The sequence below is a fragment of the Podarcis melisellensis genome (assembly GCF_964234715.1).
Source record: "Podarcis melisellensis genome assembly, chromosome: 8".
In the NCBI taxonomy this organism is placed as follows: Eukaryota; Metazoa; Chordata; class Lepidosauria; order Squamata; family Lacertidae; genus Podarcis; species Podarcis melisellensis.
Window position 1 is genome coordinate 14,340,453 of NC_138540.1, and position 23,607 is coordinate 14,364,059.

Genomic DNA, 23,607 nt, shown 5'->3' on the forward strand with positions numbered 1-23,607 from the left:
TCTCCACCTGTGTGTTCCTTTATAGAGCCTTTATTCTCAATAATATAGTCTTAAGTGAGCCATACATTTGCATATACTGGTGACACTGAATGACCGTGTGCCTCAAATAGTCATTTGAATGCTGCCTTTTAGATACTTTAAGTTTGTGAGATACCTTTCCAATAAGGGCAAACTGTTTTGTTTTTTAATAATAATAATAATAATAATAATAATAATAATAATAATGCTTTATTGCTCATTTTCTACATATATACAACACGTAGTCTTCTTCATTTTGATAAATCTGGTAATTATATCACAAGACATACATACAGTTTCAACTATGTGCTTTCTACACTAACCTATGGCTTCCAACCCTCTTCATGTTTCCTTTATATTAAACATCTTGCATTACTTAACCATTGTTAGTTTATAAAAATTCTCTTTTCTATTTCGATATCATTTTCCATCATATGTATTATCTTCAGAAATCATTCAAAGGCAACTACCGTGTTTAAGTTACAGCTACTTTTCAAATGTAGAGTCGAAGTAACCGCTAGGCTAAGCCGGCCCTAGGGGACACAGGTTAAAGCCTCAGCGCCTAGGACTCGCTGATCGAAAGGTCGGCGGTTCGAATCCCTGCTGCGGGGTGCGCTCCTGCTGCTCGGTCCCATCGCCTGCCAACCTAGCAGTTCGAAAGCACCTCCGGGTGCAAGTAGATAAATAGGGACCGCTTACCAGCGGGAAGGTAAACGGCGTTTCCGTGTGCAGCTCTGGCTCGCCAGAGCAGCGATGTCACACTGGCCATGTGACCCGGAAGTGTCTCCGGACAGCGCTGGCCCCTGGCCTCTTAAGTGAGATGGGCGCACAACCCCAGAGTCTGTCAAGACTGGCCCGTACGGGCAGGGGTACCTTTACCTTTACCTTTTACTTTTCAAATAGTTTTTGAAGTTATCCCATTCTAGAATGAACTCCTGTCTGGGTTTATCTCTTTCTGAAAGGGAGGCTAATTCTGCATATTCTTTCAATTTGAGTAACCATTCGACTCTGGTAGGGAGTTTATCATTTTTCCAATATGTCGCAATAAGCACTCTTCTTGGGTAAACTCTTCTCTCTTTGTAGGATCAGGCTCTGCTGAGCAAAGCCATCCAGTATCTGACGGCTTCAAGCAAAGAGGGGAAGGACCTTGACCCGGAAGTGTTCCAGAGGCTGGTCATCACTGCCCGCTCCATCGCCATCATGAGGCCCAATAACTTGGTCCACTTCACAGAGTCAAAGCTGCCTCAGCTGGAAACAGGTGCCTCAAACTCCCCTCTGCTCCCCTTCCTTTTGCCATTTTTGTTCAGGCATTGGCTTCTCGTTCATATTTCTGACCCTCGTGGTTTGAATGCAATTTTGCTTTGTGATGGTTTACAGCCGAACAAAAACAATTCATTACTACCACGAGGGTTAGAAATTTGAACGAGAAGCCAACGCCTGAACAAAAACAGATTTGGCTCCTAATTTTGTGGCAGAGAAACATGCAAGGTTGCCTAGCTTTCCTCATCCCATGGTGAAAAACACGCCAGCTCATGTGGTGCAACAAAAAATTTCCTGTGGCTAAACTTGGGACAGATATTTTCCACAAGGATCTTGTATAAAGGGCTCTGGGTAACATAGTGAACAATGCTGTTTTACAAAGAGTACAGAAATGCCGTTCCAAGTGTAATTCTTAGAGCAGCAATCCAGAAAGGCAGAGGGTATAACAACTTAAGTCTTAATTCATACTGTTATTCCAGCAGGCCTTTGAGAACTGTTTTTAAGGAAGGGCCTTTCAAACAGTGCTATGCTGTTTTTACTGTTTGTATTTTAGTAGGTTTGTTTCTTACATTGTTTTAATTCCATTATAGTTAAATTACTTCTAAACTATTATCTATTCTATATTTTTAGCTTTCTGCATTTTATCTGTGTTTTAGTTTTTGTACCATGCTTTGAGTCCTGGCGCTGGGAAAAAGACACGGGATGTTGATGATGATGATGATAATGATAATAAAAGCAATTTTTGTGAGAGCCAAAGTAGATAAGTCCAGATGGTTAGCTTTCTGATAGTCTTAATAGAGGGATGCAACATATTTCTGGCCTGCTCCATGGAATGCTTTGGGTGGTCTGTTTTTGACATAGCTAAAACCAAACAAACCTGCAGCTAACTAGCTATCTAGCTAACTAACTAACTCTTCCCTTTTCTTTTAAAACAACGTTCAGAAGGGGGTGAAGAAGCTCAGGAGACCCAGAAGAACGCCGAAGGAGAAGGGTGCACTTTTATTACTCAGCTGGTCAACCATTTCTGGAAACTGCATGCCTCAAAGCCCAAGAACGCCTTCTTGGCCCCTGCTTGCTTGCCAGGTACTCACTTTCTATCTTTAAAACTTGCTTGAGTTGCTTGTTCCTGAGCTCACCTGCAGGGCGAGCAAACAAGGAACTCGGATAGAAATGCAGGAAGCCTCCTTACACCAAATCAACCGATTTGGCCTGCCCAGGGGGTGCCAAGAGGGGTGGCCAAAGAAGAGAGGTTAGGGGAAGGGAAACTGATTTTGTCCCAAGTGCTGCAGCCCCTTTTGAGGAGGACTTTCTGGAGAAGGGTGGGAAATTTCCAGAGGCAAAAAGTAGGTGTAGCAATGAATGTGAATGTTACCTTTATCCAGCTGGGCAAAGGCAGAGGTTTCTGTGCAGACACACACACGCACGCACATCCTCCATCCATGCAAGCAAAGAGACATGATCACAGTTCAAGCCAGGCAAAAGCACTTGCAGAGGGTGCGGAATGGGGCCAGTGAGTGGGCATGGCCTTGGGAAGAAGCCCAAGGGCCAGATGGAGAAGTCCGGGGGGCCATAGTTTCCTCACTTGCTTCAGGTCCAGCATACAAATGCCCTGGGCTGTTGAAGGAGGCCTTGAGCGCTCCATCCCTCCTCTGCTAGCCCCCAACAGACTAGCGGAACAAAACTGCAGGCTAGTAACTTCCTTTGTGGGCTTTATTAACCAGGTGGAACTGGTTTGTGCCATCAGAGCAGCGACTGCAGCACCTTTCCCCTCTTGTTCCTGTGGGCAAAACATGTAAAAGATGCAAAACACCTCAACACATCAATTGTTGAATTCTTAAAAACAAAAACAAAATCCCTCCTCCTTTCTTTCCCCGCCTTAGGCTTGACCCACGTGGAAGCCACCGTCAACGCTCTTGTGGACATAATCCATGGCTATTGCACCTGCGAGCTGGACTGCATCAACACGGCCTCCAAAATCTACATGCAGATGTTGCTGTGCCCGGTACAACTCTGAGCCGCTTTGGTTTGGGGGCAGGGTGGTGGGAGGAAGGGAGAGATGCCTGGGTGCAGCCAAATCTGTTCACTCTGGCTCTTCTGAGGCTCCATCGTTCTGCAGAGAGACTGGAGACCCCTGGGCTTGAAAGACTCCTTCTGCCCTTTCATACGCTACCTGCTGTTCATCATCTGCATGTCTGGGGATTTGGGGAACGGTGTGATGACGCATAGCAGTCTCTCCCCCTCTCACCTGAATCAGGAGAACCTCCACCACCAGAGAAGAACGCAGGAAATGGCCTTATGCAGAGTCAGGCCCTTTGTCCATGTAGCCTAGTGTTGTCTGTACTGACTGGCAGCGGTTTCAGGCTGGGTATCTCTCCCTTCCTTACCTGGATGAATGTGGAAGTTTTCCTCCGTTTCATAATAATAATGATAATGATAATAATAATATATTATTTATACCCCCCATCTGGCTGGGCTTCCCCAGCCACTCTGGGTGGCTTCCAAAAAAATATTAAAATACTGTAATACATCAAACATTAAAAGCTTCCCTAAACAGGGCTGCCTTCAGATGTCTTCTAAAAGTCTGGTAGTTGTTTTTCTCTTTGACATCAGGTGGGAGGATGTTCCACAGGGCGGGTGCCACTGCCGAGAAGGCCCTCTGCCTGGTTCCCTGTAACTTGGCTGCTCGCAGCGAGGGAACCGCCAGAAGGCCCTCGGCTCTGGACCTCAGTGTCCAGGCTGGACGATAGGGGTGGAGATGTTCCTTCAGGTATACTGGACCGAGACCGTTTAGGGCTTTCAAGGTCAGCACCAACACTTTGAATTGTGCTCAGAAATGTCCTTAAAAATGAAGCAAGATTGTAGCCCTTGTAGTTGCAAATGAAGAGCAGAATTAAACAGGTGCAAATGAAGCTGCCTTATATTGAGTCAGACCATTGGCCCATCTAGCTTAGTATTGCCCGCACTGACCGGCAGCAACTCTCCTGGCTTCCAGGCAGGAGTCTCTTCCAGCCCTACCTGAAGATGCTGGTGATTGAACCTGTGACCTTTTGCATGCAAGGCAGTTGCTCTGCCGCTGAGCGACCGCTCTTTCTATCTATCGAGAGGACATATCCACATAACTCCTTTGTAGACGTAGCTCACAGGCTAGAGCATATCAAGCTGTTCTTAATGTTGTATTTTAAATGCTGGCGACCTGCCCTGGGACCTTACGGTGAAGGGTGGATAATGAATCAAATTATTATTAACGGCTGGTGCTTTTCGGGGGACATCAAGCAGCAGGTTTCATCTCCAGTCAAAAGAATTTTGGAAGCCGGTCTGGGGAAGATCCTAGCCAGAGATCATCAATGCCATGCCGTTTCAACAACTGCATGGAACAATGGCAGGTGAATGACACAGGCCGACTTTTGCTTTGCTTGCCATCCAGGATCCGGCCGTGAGCTTCTCCTGCAAGCAAGCTTTGATCCGTGTGTTGAGGCCCAGGAACAAGCGGAGACACGTGACACTGCCCTCGTCTCCTCGGAGCAACACCCCGATGGGTAACTAGTACTTGGTTTTTGGCTAACACGGCTGTGCTGGAGGAGTTCCCCTAGTTTAAAATCCCCCCGCAAGCTGACCCGCAGTCGGAATGTCAGAATTTTGTCACTAGGCGAGATCCCAAGAGAGCAACTGTGCATCCTACAGAGGAGCATGTGGCTGGGATTGGAGCTTCCTAATTTGTGCCTCCTTTCCTACACCTGAAATTCCATTTCACAGGTGGAGAACCTTTTTATGCCCAAGGGCCACAATCTGTTCCAGGCAGCCTTCTGAGGGCCACATGCCAGTAGCGGGCAGGGCCAGATGCAAAAGTGGTTGAAGCAAAAATGTAAATCATGCAGTTGTACAGTAGACTAGCTTCTAAACACACATAGTCCCCTCTCAACCCTCCATCCAGACAAGCAAGGGGGATATTATCAGAGTTCAATGAAGCATCTTGTTGTCTTGGTCCCATGTTAACCAGTTTTACAAATTAGTTGACCGATGAATCCCATTGCCTTTCAATAGTAAAGGGTAAAGGGACCCCTGACCGTTAGGTTCAGTCACGGACGACTCTGGGGTTGCTGTGCTCATCTCGCTTTACTGGCCGAGGGAGCTGGCGTACAGCTTCCGGGTCATGTGGCCAGCATGGCGAACCAGAGCAGCAAACGGAAACGCAGTTTACCTTTCCGTCAGATACCTGTTTATCTACTTGCACTGCATGCTTTCGAACTGCTAGGTTGGCAGGAGCAGGGACTGAGCAACGGGCGCTCACCCGGTCGCGGGGATTCGAACCGCCGACCTTCTGATTGGCAAGTCCTAGGCTCTGTGGTTTAACCCAGAGCGCCACCCGCATCCCTTACTTGGTCACAAATACAGTGGTGCCCCGCAAGACGAACGCCTCGCAAGACGAAAAACCCGCTAGACGAAAGGGTTTTCCGTTTTGGAGGCGCTTCGCAAAACGAATTCCCCTATGGGGTTGCTTCGCAAGACAAAAAAAATCTTGCATCCCCCCCGCGGGGTTTTTTTTTGCTTTTTTTGCCCTTTTCTTAAGCCGCTAAGCCGCTTATCAGCTGTTCCGCTGATAAGCCGCTTAACAGCTGATCGCTGGAAGCCGCTTGACAGCTGTAGCGCTAATCCGCTAAGCTGTCAATGGGCTTGCTTCGCAAGACGAAAAAACCGCTATACGAAGAGCCTCACGGAACGGATTAATTTCGTCTTGTGAGGCACCACTGTAGTTTTAATTGGTTTGGGGCCAATGTGTTTAAAAGGCAGCAGGTAGAAAATGTCATATGCAGAGGGCTACATTCTGCTCTCCCGGCCTGAGGCTGACATGCATAAGACTGTACCGCCCAGTGGGGGTCATGGCTATGAAGAGTGTCAGCTCACTTGGTGGGGGACCCGACTGCCCATCCAAGGCCTCCAATCCTGGCTGCAGCATAATGCAGCAAAGCATTGTGGGATTTCTATGTGCCTGTGCCAATGTGCATTATATACGTGGCCGACAATACCACTTCTGCCCCAGGAGATAAAGACGATTATGATGATGACGATGCGGAGGATAAGATGCAGAGCTCTGGGATTCCGAATGGCGAAGACATCCGGCAGGAGAGCCAGGAGCAAAGCGAGGTGGACCACGGGGACTTTGAGATGGTGGTGAGTCTCATGGCTTCATTTCCAAAAGGGACTTGGTGGGTAGGCAGTGTGATGCTGGACTTCAGCTCCCATCATTGACAACACCATTGGCTGTGCTGTTCGGGGTGGATGGGAGTCGTAGTCTCATCAACATCTAGAGAGCACTGCCTTGCCAACCCCCTAGACCAGACTGATGTGACCAGAAGGATCGTAGGAGGAGGCAGTGGTCCATCAGGGAAGCACCAAAAATCGACCCTTCTTTAGGCTCAGCATCAAAACTGTGTAGGCTGGGGATCAAGAACCTGTGGCCCTCCAGGGGTTGTTGGACTCCCAGCATCAGCCAGTATAATTCAAGGTCAGGGATTAAGGGAGATGGGAGTCTAGCAGCCTCTGGAGGGCCACAGATGGCTTTCGTCCCTGCAGTAGAACCTCCTACCTTCTCCCTCTCTGCTTTAGAATTTCAACAGGCCACTTGAGAGCATATCATCAGACATTTTGTTGTTCTGGTTTTCTTAAAAAGTTTGTGGTTTATTGTTTAACAAGTGGGGTGGACACCAAACAGCCAGTAGACTCTGTGCAAAAAACACTGGCCTTTTACGGAAAACTATGTGTCCTGGCTGTACCTTGTAAGATTTTTTTTGTGTATGTGTGTGTACTTGCCCAACAATTGGGTTCTGGAGGCATTTTGGGTGCCCTGGCATCTATCTGTCTATCTAGCAAAGTGCAGAGGCAGCATACCAGATGCGGAAGACAAATATCTGAAGGGCAGCTCTCATGTAGAAGCTGGAGCAGACTTACTCCCCGTTGGCTCCAGAAGGCAGGATTAAACATAGGACATGCTCAGAATGGGTTGCATCCTGCTAACCTCTATTCAAATTAAGCCCGTGATGGAAATTAAAAGTTTGATGTGGCCATAAATTCCAGTGAGTCTGATGTGAGTAGGCCTAGCATTGGGTACTCTTTTTGTGCATCTCATGTGAATTTTCAACAGTAATTAACCAGATGGTTATTTTACAGCGCTGCTTTGCAGTGTGCATTGGGCAGAGGGTGCTATAGCATCAACCCCACTTCTCTTTCTCCCCTAGTCCGAGTCGATGGTGTTGGAGACAGCAGAGAACGTGAACAATGGCAACCCCTCTCCTCTGGAAGCCCTCTTGGCTGGGGCCGAGGGGTTTCCTCCCATGCTGGACATCCCCCCAGATGCCGACGATGAGACGATGGTGGAGCTTGCCATTGCCCTGAGTCTGCAACAAGACCAGCAAGGTGAGAAGCACCTGCGGGGAGGCGGCACGGAGGGAGAGGGTCAGGTTGCCCCCAGTTCAATAAAGCTATGCTCTGGCTCCACTGTCAGAGGCAGTAACGCTGAACACCAGTTGCTGGGAATTAGAAGTGGGGAGAGCACTGCTTTTGTACTCATGTCCTGCTTGCTGGTTTCCCTTTGTGGCATCTGGTTGGCCACTGAGAGAGGAGGATGCTGGACTAGGTGGGCCACTGGCCTGATTTTGTAAGCTTTCATGTACAGTGGTACCTTGGGTTACATATGCTTCAGGTTACAGACTCCGCTAACCCAGAAATAGTACCTCAGGTTAAGAACTTTGCTTCAGGATGAGAACAGAAATCGTGCTCCAGCGGCGCGGCGGCAGCAGGAGGCCCCATTAGCTAAAGTGGTGCTTCAGGTTAAGAACAGTTACAGGTTAAGAACGGACCTCCGGAACGAATTAAGTTCTTAACCTGAGGTACCACTGTATGTGGCTTAGGATGTTCCCAGTCTGGTTTTGTAATTTTAATATTGAAATTTGTTTTATACTTAGTTGTGGATTGCTGGGAGCCCCTTTTTTTAATCTGTGGGAAGAATTATAAATTTAATTAACCTAGGTAAAGTAAAGGGACCCCTGACCATCAGGTCCAGTCGTGACTGACTCTGGGGTTGCAGCGTTCATCTTACTTTATTGGCCGAGGGAGCCGGCGTACAGCTTCCGGGTCATGTGGCCAGTATGACTAAGCCGCTTCTGGCGAACCAGAGCAGTGCACGGAAATGCTGTTTACCTTCCCTATTTATCAACTTGCACTTTGACGTGCTTTCGAACTGCTAGGTTGGCAGGAGCAGGGACCGAGTCACTTCTAAATTTGCTGCTTGATGAAGGGTTATTTGGAGGTGATGTTTGGGGAGAGCAGCATTCTTCCTCGAGGCCAAAGCATTTTCACTTGCTGTGTGAATGCAGGGACATCTCTGGGTGTTTGCTTTTCTGGGGATGAGGATCTCCACCTTTTCAGAGGCATTTTTCTACCTTCCCTTGCACAGGAAGCAGCAGCAGTGCACTTGGCCTGCAGAGCCTGGGGCTGTCCGGCCAAGCCCCCAGCTCTTCCTCTCTCGACGCTGGGACGCTTTCGGACACGACGGCATCAGGTAACTGTTCACAGTGTAAAACCCCAAATGATACCTCCTGTTTCAGAGCGCAGGCAATATCACTTGGAATTCTGTATGTGCCTTTTAGCAGCTGAGGTGGTATAGACATGCAGCAGCCTTATATCAAGTCAAACCATCTTCCCATCTAGCCTGGAATCGCCTGGGGTCTTTGGCAGAGGTGGGTCTTTCCTGGTACCTGATAAACGGGGATTGACCTTCTTCCTGCACAGCAGAGGCCCTTGCCACAGAGTTACAGCCCCTGCGCATGTATCTATGTGCTTGTATCAAAAATAATAAATATCTCAACAATCTGCTAATTGATTGATCAAGACCACTTTTTGAAAGCCGTTTTAAAAAATCCAATTGATTATGCTGCAGCCATAATGTTTGAAATCTGCTAAGAGCTTTAAAAATCCTTATCGCAAGCTTTTGTGTTGGAGTTGCTCAAAGACGGTGTTTTTACTTGTAACAGCCCTCCTTACTCTCTTAGCTCCAGCTTCTGACGACGAAGGCAGCACGGCAGCAACAGACGGGTCCACCTTGCGGACCTCCCCGGCTGACCACGGCGGCAGCGTGGGCTCCGAGAGCGGCGGCAGCGCGGTGGATTCGGTGGCCGGAGAGCACAGTGGTAATGCCCACAATTAACTTGGCTTGGGCCCTGTCCCTCCCTCCACCTGGCAGCATATGATGGAATAAAGATAGGAACCCGGGAAGCTCTCTTAACACTGAGTCAGAGCATTGTTCCATCTTGCATTTAGTTTTGTCGGCACTGACTGGCAGCCGCCCTCCAGGGTTTGGGGCAGGGCACCTCTCTCAGTCCTGTCTGGAGATCCCAGTGGGGATTGAACCCGCATGCAAAGCAGATTCTCTTCCACTGAGCTAGGGGCCATTCCCCGATGCAATCCCTATGTTAGATGGAGTGCTTTCCTGGCCCATTTTGAATGTGTTTACTTCATTTTAGAATTCTAATACTTTTAACTAGAGGTGTTTTGTTTCGTTTTTGAAAAAATTGAATGCTCTGTTGTCACCTGCTCTGGGACCTTGTGGTGAAGGGCAGGTGAGGCATAAATAAATAAGCAACAGCTCTGCTGGATTGATCCACCCAGTCCAGCGTCTTGTAACCAAAATGCCACTGGGGCAACCTACCATACCCTCTTAAAGGAGTTGCACTGGCTGCCAGCCACCTGCCAGCTTTGAAGCTTAGCTATTAACCTGTAACAGCCTTTGGCCAACCTGGTTCCCTCTTCAGATGTTTTGCACTTTAACTCCCATCAGCCCCATCAGGGGACCAGGTTGGCCAGAGTTTCACCTGTAAAGCTGTTAAGCAGCTTGGGCGTAGGCTCCCTCAAGGAGCCCCTTTTCTTCCTGTTGCCCAGCGGAGGAAGCCCTACTTCTCTGGAAGTTCTGACAGTGGCCACTAGGGGGAGGACCTTTTCTTGCAGTGGTGCCTATACTGTGAAGCTGCCTCCTCTCTCAGCCTCCTATGAACATGGACAACATTGAGGCATCTCTTAAAAAACACATCAGTTATTTGCTGGTGGTGGATCTTGGTCCCCGCCCCCCCCCGATTTTAACTCTGCCCTAATGTTTCCAGTTGCTTTTTCTTCCTGCGTGCAAAAGCTTTGGTACATATCTGGTAATATTCTTGTGCACCAGCCTTCAGACGCAGTGGCGTAGCGTGGGTTGTCAGCACCCAGGGCAAGGCAAGTAATTTGCGCCCCCTAACCCGGGGCAAGGCAAGTAATTTGCGCCCCCTAACCTGCCGCCGCTGCCAGCTTCTTCTTGCTGCTGCCTGGTCTGGTCTGGTGTGGTTCTCTCCCGCGCTCAGCGCTGCGCTGGGTGGCCGCTGCACTGTCCCTCCCCCAGATAGTCCCTCGCTCTCTCTCCGCATCGCACGCCTGGCACCTACCCCCTCCACAATGGGCAGCGACGCGGCGGCTCGGATCGAATTCGCACAGCCAGCACTGCAGTGAGAGAGAGAGAGTGAGCCAGGTAGGGGCAGAGAGCTGCGAGTGCGAGCACGCGCCCCCCCAGATGTTGCGCCCGGTGCGGCCGCCCCCCCCCTGCACCCCCCACGCTACGCCACTGTTCAGACGGGAAGCAAGAAACAATGGGCTGTGCCCAACATTAGCCCCAAGCAGAGCAGATCCTTTGAAGTGAACAGACGCAACTAACTTAGGCTTTCAGTAGACTTTCTCTGTGTCGTTGGGTACAACCCCTTTTTGCTGAATTGGAACATTGTACAAAGTCAGAGCTTGAGTCCCAGGGTACCAGGCAGGGAGTCCTTTCCAGCCCTCCCTGGAGATGGTGCCATGGACTCAACCTGGGCCCTTCTGCATGCAGAAAAGGCGCTTCGCTGTTGAGCTGCGCTGCTCCCCCCAACAAATGTGTCAGTCCCGGGTCCCGGGATTGCTTAACTCCTCTCCCCCTTGCCCCGCTCCTCTCTTTCCAGTGTCCGGCCGCAGCAGCGCCTACGGAGACACGACCGCCGAGGGCCACCCTGCTGGGCCAGGGAGTGTCAGCTCCAGCACGGGTGCCATCAGCACAACCACCGGGCAGCAGGAGGGCGAAGGGTCCGAAGGGGAAGGAGAAGGAGAGGCGGAAGGAGACGTCCACGCCAGCAACAGGTAAGGTCTCCCTCCTTTCTGGCTTATGGGGGAGTCTTGGGTCCCTGAGGCTGGAATGGGACTCCCTGCCCTCACCCTGCTCCACATTTTGAGGCATCGCTCCCCCCCCCCCCCCCGGCAGCGCATGCCGTTAAATAGAGCCCTGCCAGATGAACCCACCATTAACCTAGAATCTGTTGTAAGATGCAAATGAGAGTTGATTCAGAAGCTGCAAGTGATGTGAAGTCTTGTATGTGTAGCAGGGAACCAGATCATCTGCTGGTCAGACTGGGAAACGGTCTCTCCCTCTCCCAAATGATGGAAACTGGCTCAGCAGCCCTTTAGAGGTTGGTGACGCCCACCCATTTTCCATGGTTGTTGACTGTGCTGCCCATAGAGCTGATAAGGAGGCCGTCAGGTTGGGAAAGGCATGTCCCAAAGCACAACAGTGACGTCCTTCGTCCCAGCTGCAGCAGCACCTAACATGCAGGAAAGCCATACTTCCTTCCCATTTTTATGCGGGAAATGGAATACTTGTGGTCCCAGTGAGTTTCCAGGATAAACGTTGCAAGACTGCAGTGTCCAATCAGGGAGGCTCCCAAGGATTTGTGGGAAGTGGTGGCGGCAGCTCAGGATGCTGCCCTTTTGTTAAGCCTCCTCACCACCGCCTTTCTGGGAAAAGTTGTTGATGTGGGCAATGAACCAGTCCCTGGTTTGTTTCTCACTAGTTTGCTGCTTTTTTGGGGGTGTGTGTTACATTTGGCTCTTCGCCAGCATGTGAAGACTGCACTCGTACCGCATTGCTCTTATTTGGAGCAGGCTGATTTAAATCAGGGTTTCCCACACTTGGATCTCCAGCTGTTTTATGGACTACAGTTCCCATCATCCCTGACCACTGGTCCTGCTAACTAGGGATGATGGGAGTTGTAGTTGTAGAACAGCTGGAGCCCCACATTTGGGAAACCCTGATTTAAATGAATGAACGTGACTTGAGTCCTTTCATTTGATTGGGTCCACCCTTGAGTTAAAACTGAGTTGCCTACAAGCCTGTGTGATATTGCTTTGCCACACCTGCTGCTCTCAAATGCCTTCTCCTCTCCCCCTCTGATGTTCAGGCTGCACATGGTCCGCCTGATGCTGCTGGAGAGGCTGCTGCAGACCCTTCCCCAGCTGAGGAACGTGGGCGGGGTCCGTGCCATCCCTTACATGCAGGTAATGTACAAAGTAGTCTCCCTCACTGTTTGGATGAGAGTCATTGCTTAGGAATCTTTGCCATATTCCCTGGGTGGGGAACATCAGGCCCTCCAAGACTCTCTGTCTGCTCTTGGGATCTCTCTAGAGGTGACACAGAGGCCCTGCCTTGAACCCTCCCGGGATGTGCTTGCCTGGCTGGAAATGTGTCTTTGGACTTCAGTCATGCCTCTTGGATGCCTGGATGGGAGGATAGAGAGGGGTAGAGAGCATGCAGAAGCCTAGCCTATTACAGTGGTGCCCCGCAAGACGAACGCCTCGCAAGACGGAAAACCCGCTAGACGAAAGGGTTTTCCGTTTTGGAGGTGCTTCGCAAAACGAATTTCCCTATGGGCTTGCTTTGCAAGACGAAAATGTCTTGCGAGTTCCTGCGGTTTCCCCCCTTCCCCCCCTTTTCCTAAGCCGCTAAGCCGCTTATCAGCTGATCCGCTGATAAGCCGCTTAACAGCTGATCGCTAAAAGCCGCTAAACTGCTAATAGCGCTAATCCGCTAAGCTGTCAATGGGCTTGCTTCGCAAGACGAAAAAACCGCTATAAGAAGAGCCTCACGGAACGGATTAATTTCGTCTTACGAGGCACCACTGTATAGTCATTGCTCTGTGCACTCTTCCCTCTGGCCCTGCCCAGCATGTGTCCCTTAGAAGCTTTCCCGGAACTGAGTACCCCTGGCCTAGAACGTGGACTGTCCCATCATCTGCCAGGGGCCAGAAGGGGCTGCCCCCATTAATAAAATACAGTCATACCTTGGGTTGAATACGCTTCGAGTTGAGCGTGTTCGAGTTGCGTTCCGTGGCAACCCTGAAGTAACAGAGTGTGATACTTCCAGGTTTCGCCGCTTGTGCATGTGCAGACGCCCAGAATGCGCAGACGCCCAAAATGATGTCATGTGCAGAAGCGGTGAAAAGCGGCGCGTGCGTGCGCAGATGTGCCGTCACTAGTTACGTTCGGTTCTAGATGCGAACGGGGCTCCGGAACGGATCCTGTTCGTATCTAGAGGTACCACTGTATAACAGTGCTTCCTTAGGGATACTGTAGTTTTCTCTGGTTACAGCTGGCTGCCGGAGTTGCTTTACCATGTTGTTTGAAATGGAAAGTACAAATGAATTACATCATTAACAGCCATTTTGAAACTGTGGTTTGTTCCAACCCCATTTGTAAACGCTGGTTTGTCGCTCACTACACAGCTAGTGTTAGATGCCACGCTGCACTATGGTTAGCTCCAGGAAGGGAGAGAAAGGATTTGCAGAGGGTGGGGTAGGGGACAAACCACAGCTGCGAGCTGGCAGCATCGCTGTCTGTCTGAGGTCTGGGTATCCAGCGTGGATACCCAGTTCGTGTACTCCCAAGGAATGTTAATAGCGGAAGAACCTCTGTCCCGGATGCCTTTGAGGTCCCCCTTCTTTGTGCCTTATGAGCTTCTGTGTGCCCAGGTGATCCTGATGCTTACGACAGACCTGGACGGCGACGACGAGAAGGACAAGGGTGCCCTGGATAACCTTCTCGCCCAGCTCATCGCAGAACTGTGCATGGATAAAAAGGTACAGGGAGCTGAGTTGCTCTCCTCCCCCTCCTGATTTCCTTTTGGCCAGGAGGGAAGGCATATTGGATTACTACTACTTCTTCTGGTTAAGGCAGGAAAACAGATGCTTTAGGAATCAGGCTATTGCCCCCATGAGCCTTTCTTTGAACACAGCTGCAATCGCCTTAGGCTGCCTGTGTGTTTTTTTGCTGCCCTATTATCTTACCAGTAGTGAGTTTTTGTATTGTTCTTCACAGCTGATGGAAGTGGAAGTCCACAATATCAGGAGGTGTGAAGGCTTGTATAAAGTGGGACTGGTCTTCCCTCCCAGCAGCTGAGCAGGGAATGTAGCAGCACCACTCTCATCGGCAGGCAGTCCCAAGCAGAGTATTATGGCAATGTGATTTTTTGGGGGGGGGGGGGTTGCCAAGCAACCTCCCACCCAGCCATCTCCTCCCTTCCCTTGAAGCTTTTTAAAACACAGCACAAAGCAGGCTTGACAACCTGAGTCGCCCATGCCTGGCTTCTTTGGGTGGTTGGAGGCCAGCTGGTTTTGGCCCATGGGGCAGGGTGCCTAACTACTGGGAGATCTTCTGCTTTGCAACAATCTATCTATCTATCATCTATCTATCTATCTATCTATATCTATCTATCTATCTATCTATCTATCTATCTATCTATCTATCTATCTATCTTGTCATTGCCCCCTCTCGGGGACACCGAAATTACTTGGCTGCTCCATCCACCCAGGTAGGGCACTCCACACAAAATCAAAACAACTATAAAAACACTAATTAAAACAATACCGTATAATACAGCATGGAAGATTAGATTGTCTTCATCGTCCTGTATCTCCGTCCCGACGGCAGGAGCTCGAAGAGACAGTGACCAGCATGCGATGGATCTTTTACTATGTCCAGTGCCTTCCTATGGCACCTTGTGGCATAAATCTGCTCTAAGGTGGAGAGTGGGCAGCCAACAATGCTCTCAGCTGCCTTAACAACTCTGCACAACCCCATCCTGTCCTGGGTAGTACAGCTTCCGTACCACACACATAAGCCATAAAACGGGGATTTATTTGAAGACTCCCCCCCCCCACTTCCTCCCCACCCCCAAAAAACCCATTGATGTAAGACGGTCACCTCTTTCTGAGCCGCACAGTAGCCCCTCCACCAGTGAAACCATTTCAGGCCACTGACTGCATGGGCTACCACCAGAGAAGGGCAGCATCAAGTGGGCCTCCTTGCAGTGGAGGTGTGCGTGTTGTGGACACAAGGCAGGATGTGAACCGCCCTGATATTTTATGTGAACCACCCTTATATTTTATGTGAGACATTCGGGTATAGAAATTAAAGAAATAATAAGAATAATAGATAATAATGTGTATGGGACAGTCAGCCTTTGGACCAAGTTGGCCACCCCCAAACTGATGGCTGTTTGCTTGGAATCTCTGGTAGCGCCCTGAGATACGCGCTATGGAGGGATGTCACATAGCAAGCTGCCTTATACTGAGTCAGAACGTTGGCTCATGCAGCTCAGTATGGTCTACACTGACCGGCAGCAGCCCTCCAGGGTTCCGGGCAGGAGGCATTCCCAACCCTACCTGGACACGCTGCCGGGCATTGAACCTGGCACATTCTGCCTGCAAAGCAGATGCTCTTTGCCCCAAATTGTGGGGCAATTTGAGGCTTTCTGCGTAATCTGTTTTATTTCACCCTGTAGTTCTTGAGATTTGGGCTGGATGGGGTGGGCTTGAGGTCTACTCCTGTGCAGTTTCAGAGGCAACCAGTTCCTCTCACCTTCTCCCTTCCCAGGACGTCTCCAAGAAAAACGAGCGCACTGCCCTGAACGAAGTCCACCTGGTGATCATGCGGCTGCTGAGCGTCTTCATGTCGCGAACGAAGTCAGGGTCCAAATCTTCCATTTGCGAGGTACCAAAATCCCTTCCGCAGTTCTGGTCTTGCAAAAGACTTCGTTACATGTGGTTGGTAGAGGGAGAATGTCTGCGTGTGGCTGATAGAACGGCCGGACCACCTCCGGAGAGCAGCTCCCTTTTGCCCTTGAAACCCCAGTTAGCAAAGAAGTGGTTAAAAGTGGTGATGGGGGGGACAGGGATTTGCAGATGTGATTATAGGGGAGCAGAGATGTTGCAGCACCAACGTTTCAAAGTCGCTAAGAGGATTCCATCCCTGTTTTGTTGTTAAAAGGTGCAGTAATAAGGCTTTTTTCCTTTTTTCTGAAAAAGAGGGGGGAAAGCTGGGGGGGCTTGGTGGGGGGAGAGCCGGCAAGCGTGCAGGCAGAGGGAAGAAGATTAATAACAAAAGCGCAGAGGTTAAAAACGGAGACCGAAGTGCGTCGGATTTTAATGAGCTTATGAGCTGTGGGGTTTGTTTGGATTTTACCAGAGTTTCTGTAATGGTTTTATTTACACTTGCGTTTTTGCCGGTCCTTGTTTTGCCTGTGGTTCATCTGACCCAACAAAAAGAGGTGGGCTATATATATATATCTATTTACTGCAGAAGTTTGCTGTTTAAGGACACGGGTGCAAGAGATTTCCCTTCTGCATACGGGAGGCTAAAACTCTCCTCGTCAAGGCCTTTACCTTCCTCCCACAACTGGCCAGATTCCAGAGAAATGGATCGGAATTCCAACTTCTTTTTTAAAAAAGAAATTGTGTGTGTGTGTGTCTGAGAAGTATCTCGCTCCTCCTCCTAATCCTCAGCTCATTGCCCTCTGGCATGTGTGTCGAGGGGAGATTAGACTTAAGAACTGATTGCCTTTTTTTGTGTCCTCTCCTCCCCCCCCCCCCGTCCCTTTTGCTAAGCACTTGTTCAAAAGCCCCCCCCCGCCCCTCTCCATAAACACATCATCAGTTGATGCTTTCTTTAAGAAATGATATCAATACATCACACCACCGAAACTTGAAATCTAGCTGTCAAGTCCTCAGCAGCTATGAAAGGAAGCCCCAGGTGTCTCCTGACCTGCTTCCATTCGAGCGATCCTAAGCCCCCATCCTAAGCCTGCTGAAATGAGTCTTCTCAAGCAGACGTATCTCTGTACTGGCAACCATCTGCTCTCTAACAATTTTCTGGATCCTCCAACATTTACTTTGTCCTAGTTTCCATTGTTTCTGCCCTACAAGTTACTCTATTGTTGCTGTTTTTAACAAAGATACTACTTTCTGCCCAACTCTTTTTCACTTCACACTGCTCTGAGCTATGGCGCTTGTGAGGAAAGGGTGGTCAACTAAGACCCAGGGGTAGCCAATGTGGTGCCCTTCCTAGACATTGCTGGGTTCCCGTCATCCCTGACCATTGGCCATGCTGGCTGCTGGGGCTTCTGGGAGTTGTAGTCCAGCAAGTTCCGGAGGGGAACCTCATTAGGGTTGCGATGCATTCCTTGGGATCACCCTCACTTGAGAAGAAACCGGGATCTACCAGGAACGATACCCCTGTTGGGAAGCTATCTGTGATCCGAACCCTCTTTTGGAAAGGGCTGTAGCTCAGTGATGGAGCATCTGCCTTGCATGCAGAAGGTCCCACGTTCAAGCCTCGGCATCCCAAGGTAGGGCTAGCAGAGAAACCTGGAGAGCTACTGCCAGTCAGTGAAGGCATGCCTTCAGTATAAAGGCAGCTTCCTAGGTTCCTAAGATAGCTAGGGAGCTGCTTTGTATAGAGTCAGGCCCTTGATCGATGCAGCCCAGGATGGTCTACACCAGGGGTCAGCAACCTTTTTCAGCAGGGGGCCGGTCCACCGTCCCTCAGACCATGTGGTGGGCTGGACTATATTTTGAAAAAGGAAAAAAACCCGAATTCCTATGCCCCACAAATAACCCAGAGATGCATTTTAAATAAAAGCACGCATTCTACTCATGTAAAAACAGGCTGATTCCCGGACCGTCCGCGGTCCAGATTGAGAAGGTGATTGGGCCGCATCTGGCCCCTGGGCCTTAGGTTACCTACCCCTGGCCTACACTGACTGGCAGAGGCTCTCCAGAATTTCAGGCAGAGAGGACATTGCTGGCCCTGCCTGGAGATGTTGGCAATTGAAGCTGGGATCTCAGTGGGCTGTACCACTGAGCTGCGGCCAGCTGTCAGTAATCAGACTGCTAGAGTGGGTTCACTCAACCCCAAATTTGTCACTTGGGTCTGCAAACACCTACGAGGAAATAAGCTGTGAAGATTCAACTCTCTCTCTCTCTTCTCAGTCCTCTTCCCTGATCTCCAGTGCCACCGCAGCCGCCCTGCTGAGCTCTGGCGCGGTGGACTACTGCCTGCATGTCTTGAAATCCCTCCTGGAGTACTGGAAGAACCAACAGAATGACGAGGAGCCTGTGGCCACCAGCCAGCTGCTGAAACCTCACACCACCTCCTCCCCACCAGACATGAGCCCCTTTTTCCTGCGCCAGTATGTCAAGGTGAGTTGCGGATCGAACTGGCGGGTCCAGCACCAGCAGCCACTGCAGATTGGACACATCTGTCCAAGCCTGTCCCATTTCCACAGGGGAGCAGAATAAAGTATTAACCGTGTTCCCGGGCAGATTTTCCCCCAAGGATAATTCTGGGGAATTCCACCCCCCACCTAAAAAAACACCAGGCAGAAAAATGGAAATCAAATACAGTGGTACCTTGGGTTACATACGCTTCAGGTTACAGAATCCGCTAACCCAGAAATATTACCTTGGGCTAAGAACTTTGCTTCAGGATAAGAACAAAAATCATGCTCCGGCGGTGCAGCGGCGGCAGCAGGCCCCCTTAGCTAAAGTGGTGCTTAAGGTTAAGAACAGTTTCAGGTTAAGAACAGATCTCCAGAACGAATAAAGTTCTTAACCTGAGGTACCACAGTAACTTAAATCTTCAACCCGACACCCTTTTATTTTATTTTTTTCTAACTGTAGCAACACTGTCAGTTGTACAGAAGCGGAAAGACGTACAATGACTGAATAGGTATTTATATACAAAAGCTGTTCGCTCGGTGCCGTGGGCCCAAACCTGTTGAGCTCCCCCCCAACTGAGATTTCACACACAGGTGTGCTGAAAACCTGACTAAGACCTTCTTATTGGTGTTCAGAGTCCTAAGGAAGTGTGGGGAGCGTATCCCCCGTAGTCCCCTGCCTTGTCCCAACATCCCCCCTCACACTGAATGGGTGTGGCATGGTCTTAAGGTGAGCTCTGAAGGAAGGGGGAGGCTTATTTCCAATAACTGTCTGGAAAGGACCCCTCCTGGCTCCTGGCAGCCCTTGTGAACGACGTGGATTTGCCGGCTTAATTCCTCGGCCACTGCAGCTGCCGTGGTGCCTCCTTTTATACTCAGCGCCTGGTGGTGGAGCTTTATTTTTTATTTCCTGCCCCGGCAAAGTATAATGGAATAAGCCGCATTAAACGTTAGGGTGCTCTTTGCTGGAAGAATAGAAGCTGTTGGGATTCTGAAGGCCTGTGGTGATGGTTGGTGCAGTTTTAAGCTCTTGCCTTTTCTTTCCTTTCTCTCAAAGGGGACCTGCTGTTTTCACATTACTCTTGTCAGTCAAGAGGTGTTCTTTTCTTTTTTAAAAAAAAAAATTAGCCGGAGAAAGAGGCTGTGCTAAGGATTGGGGAGGATATAGCGTGCAACAGCTCTCTTAATTACCCAGCGATGCCACGTTGAACACAGTTTAGAACTCTGATCCACGGAGGTGGGCAGCAGATGTAAAACGAAGGGGTGGCTTCCTCCAGCTAACAGCTTTAGTTCTGCCTCGAGAGATCTCTCTCCATTACCCATATTCGGGTGAAAATATTATAAGGAAGGGAGAGTTGTGTACTCTCCCCACCAGCTCCCAGCTTGGGTACTTGATGTCTTGCAAATAGATTTGCTTTTGGTTCTTCTCAAGAGGTTCCAAACAGCTGGTGAAGGATGTAAAGCAATTGTTTATTTGAAAGCAAGACAGTGATGGGAGGTAAATTATCTATGCTCTGCTAATAATAATAATAATAATAATAATTTATTTGTACCCCGCCCATCTGGCTGGGCTTCCCCAGCCACTCTGGGCGGCTTCCAACAAGGATTAAAAATACATTAAAATGTCACATATTAAAAACTTCCCTGAACAGGGCTGCCTTCAGATGTCTTCTAAATGTCAGGTAGTTGTTTATTTCCTTGACATCTGGTGGGAGGGCGTTCCACAGGGTGGGCGCCACTACCAAGAAGGCCCTCTGCCTGGTTCCCTGTAACCTCACTTCTCTTAGGGAGGGAACCGCCAGAAGGCCCTCAGTGCTGGACCTCAGCGTCTGGGCAGAACGCTGGGGGTGGAGACGCTCCTTCAGGTATACTGGGCTGAGGCCGTTTAGGGCTTTAAAGGTCAACACCAACACTTTGAGTTGTGCTCGGAAACGTACTGGGAGCCATGTAGGTCTTTCAAGACCGGTGTTATGTGGTCTTGACGGCTGCCCCCATTCACCAGTCTCATCAGAGACAGTAATGCTTCTGAGTAACAGTTGCTGGAAACTACTGCAGGGGAGAGCACTTTTGAGCTCGGTCCTGCTTGTGATGACCACCAACTGCATGGCTTTAAAAGAGGATTATGCGAGTTCACGAAGGAGGGCAAGGCTACCTGCAGCTACTACCTACAGTGGCTACATTTTACCTCCACTGTCAGAGGCATCATGCCAGTTGCTGAAAATCACAGGAGAGGAAAGAGCTCTTGTGCTCAGGTCCTGCTTGCAGGCTTCCCAAGCCCACAGGCATCTGGCTGGCTACTGCAAGTAGAGGATGCTGGGCTAGATGAGCCATTGGCCTCTTGGGCTTGCCGATCAGAAGGTCAGCGGTTCGAATCCCCACGACGGGGTGAGCTCCCATTGCTCTGTCCCAGCTCCTACCAACCTAGCAGTTTGAAATCATGCCAGTGCAAGTAGATAAATAGGTACTGCTGCGGCAGGAAGGTCAACGGCGTTTCCACGCGCTCTGGTTTTGGTCACAGTGTCCTATTGTGCCAGAAGCGGTCTAGTCATGCTGGCCACATGACCAGGAAAGCTGTACATGGACAAACGCCGGCTCCTTCTCGGCCTGAAAGCGAGATGAGCGATGCAACCCCAGAGTCGCCTTTGACTGGACGTAACCATCCAGGGGTCCTTTACCTTTTTTACCTTTACCATCAGGGCTCTTCCTGTGTTTTTATCGGTGCTTGGCTTTTGATTTTGATGAAAGTTTCCAGGCCTTTTCAGTTGGTTGTCGCTTTTGGACGTGCATCACAAATGGACCAAAATTCAACCAAGTGGGCTTTGTCAAAACTAACAGCGCTTCCGTGATTCACAGTTAGAAGCAGAAACGGGTTCAAAAGCAGGGTGCATTATAAAACCAGAAATCAGTATGTGCTTACATATCCAAGAGGTCCCCTTTCAGTGCTGGCACTGGCACCTGCCATCCCTGGGCAGCTGCAGATGCCCCCTGCAGATGGTCTGGCTTGGTTCAAGGCAACTTCCCGTTTCAGTTGGAGGGGACAGTATTACACTAAACGCATAGCTGTCAACTTACAGATTTGAAAATAAGGGACCAGCAGCCTCGAAAATAAGGGATCAGCAGCCAAAATAAAGGATTTTAGTCAACCAGCTGAAATATGAAGTTAAAAGGGACCAGATAACTTGCGAGAGCAGTGCCGGTTTTTAGCCCTTCGTTTCCAGAGGTTGCTGCTCAAGACACCAGCTGATGAAACACTGCAGTTAAATAACTACAAGCAGCCACCACTTTTTGCACAAAACAAAGTCCAAGCTATGAAGATGCTGCTGCAGTTCTGTATCTTTTCTCTCGTGCTCCATCTGCAGCTCTCAGTTCCATCGGGGGGGGGGGGAATAGCACCCGAAGTAAACCTGCAGATCAGACCATCTATGCTAGTCTACCAGTCCAAATCTATGGGAGAAGCACTTGCAGTCCTTCCTCCACTTTCCCCCTCTATGGTTAGCCCTTGGAACACCTGCCTGCACCTCCTCCTCCTCCTCCTCTCTCTGAACTGCTTTCTCTATGGTTGCCCTCGCTCTCCTCTCAAGGCTCCTCAGTCCCAGCGGGGAGGGGCTCGCGGGGGCTGAGGCTGGTGAGAGGAGGCCAGAGGGGGGTGGGCCGGGCAGCCAAGCAACACAGTTGGAACTTCCCTCCTCCCTGGCCGGCAGGGAGGGAGGGAGAGGAGCTGCTTCCTTTGAAACCCGGGAAATTTAAGGGACATCATTAAAAAGGGACAGCAGTGGTACATGGCGCTGGGATAAGGGAGTTTCCCACCAAATAAGGGACGCTTGACAGCTATGCTAAGCGGCATGTGGCAGCTTCATAAATTAACTTCTGTTCCAAACGTTTCTCCCTTTCAGGGCCACGCCGCTGACGTCTTCGAAGCTTACACCCAACTCTTGACGGAGATGGTGCTGCGGTTGCCATACCAAATCAAGAAGATCGCCGACACAAACTCCCGCATCCCGCCACCGGTCTTCGACCATTCCTGGTTCTACTTCCTCTCGGAGGTAGGTCGACAGGAGATGGCAGGCCTAAGGTTGAATCCTTGGCAGAGGAAGCAGCCTTGAATCTTCACCTTCTGAGAACCACCTCCCAGCTACCCTTAGGATGCTGTCTCTTACCCTGGCGGGTCCTCCTCACGTTGAGAGAGGCCATATTTGAGCCGGTGATCTGGAATGCAGACAGGAGCAAAAAGGGTTTCAGAAACCAAGTGCATTTCCGCTAAAAGATGCTGAGCTTCAACTCAGATCAGCCCTCTCTGATCATGATGACTCTGAGTGGCGCTGATGGGACTTGGAGTCCGGCAAGTGTTGTGCACACCCAGGTTGTGCACCAGGTTGGAGAAAGCCTGGTCTGTGTTTATATGCTAAAAGCAGGGCTTGACTTCACTAAACATGATCCTCCTTTGAAGAAGTGAGTGCAGGTGCAGGTGCGGTGGGGTAGATTGGTGAGAGCAGGTTGTGTAAGAGAGCCTGTGTTGTGATGGTTAAGAATGTCTGACTAGAACCTGAGAGACCAGGATTCAAATCTCCAATTGGGCATCAAGCTCCCTTTGGGCCATTCTAACCTACCTCTGCCGATAATGATAAATGGAGAGAAGGGAACCATGGACATATATATGTTTCATATATATTAATTTCATGAAATGTATATGTTGCTTGATTGTAAAAACTTCAAAAGTGGTTTAAAAAAAGGTTCCTTGGAGTAAAGATGGTTTCTTCTTCTTCTTCTTCTTCTTCAGATTTATATACCATCCTTCATCAAAAGATCTCAGAGCAGTTCACAGGATAAAAACACAAGACAAAAACACAAATGAATAGTTTGTTGTTATTTATCAGATATAATAATAATAATAATAGTAATACAGTGGTACCTCGGGTTACAAACGCTTCAGGTTACAGGCTCCGCTAACCCAGAAATAGTACCTC

The 23,607-nt window shown here is 49.7% G+C and overlaps 1 protein-coding gene across 5 annotated transcripts in view; it reads left to right on the plus strand.

Annotated features, from left to right (window-relative positions):
- The window catches only part of UBR4 (ubiquitin protein ligase E3 component n-recognin 4), a 141,967-nt gene that overhangs the window by 65,455 nt on the left and 52,905 nt on the right, over positions 1-23,607 (plus strand). For 4 of the 5 annotated variants that reach the window (XM_081923331.1, XM_081923334.1, XM_081923333.1 and 1 more), the window contains 14 exons: positions 1,102-1,276; positions 2,221-2,361; positions 3,159-3,280; positions 4,703-4,814; positions 6,317-6,447; positions 7,512-7,689; positions 8,729-8,833; positions 9,324-9,461; positions 11,286-11,460; positions 12,555-12,651; positions 14,121-14,228; positions 16,024-16,140; positions 18,417-18,626; positions 22,537-22,686. In XM_081923331.1, coding sequence (XP_081779457.1) covers positions 1,102-1,276; positions 2,221-2,361; positions 3,159-3,280; positions 4,703-4,814; positions 6,317-6,447; positions 7,512-7,689; positions 8,729-8,833; positions 9,324-9,461; positions 11,286-11,460; positions 12,555-12,651; positions 14,121-14,228; positions 16,024-16,140; positions 18,417-18,626; positions 22,537-22,686 — 1,959 coding nt within the window. The remainder of the gene's footprint in view (positions 1-1,101; positions 1,277-2,220; positions 2,362-3,158; positions 3,281-4,702; positions 4,815-6,316; positions 6,448-7,511; positions 7,690-8,728; positions 8,834-9,323; positions 9,462-11,285; positions 11,461-12,554; positions 12,652-14,120; positions 14,229-16,023; positions 16,141-18,416; positions 18,627-22,536; positions 22,687-23,607) is intronic. The other variant, XM_081923332.1, reaches the window with a different exon arrangement.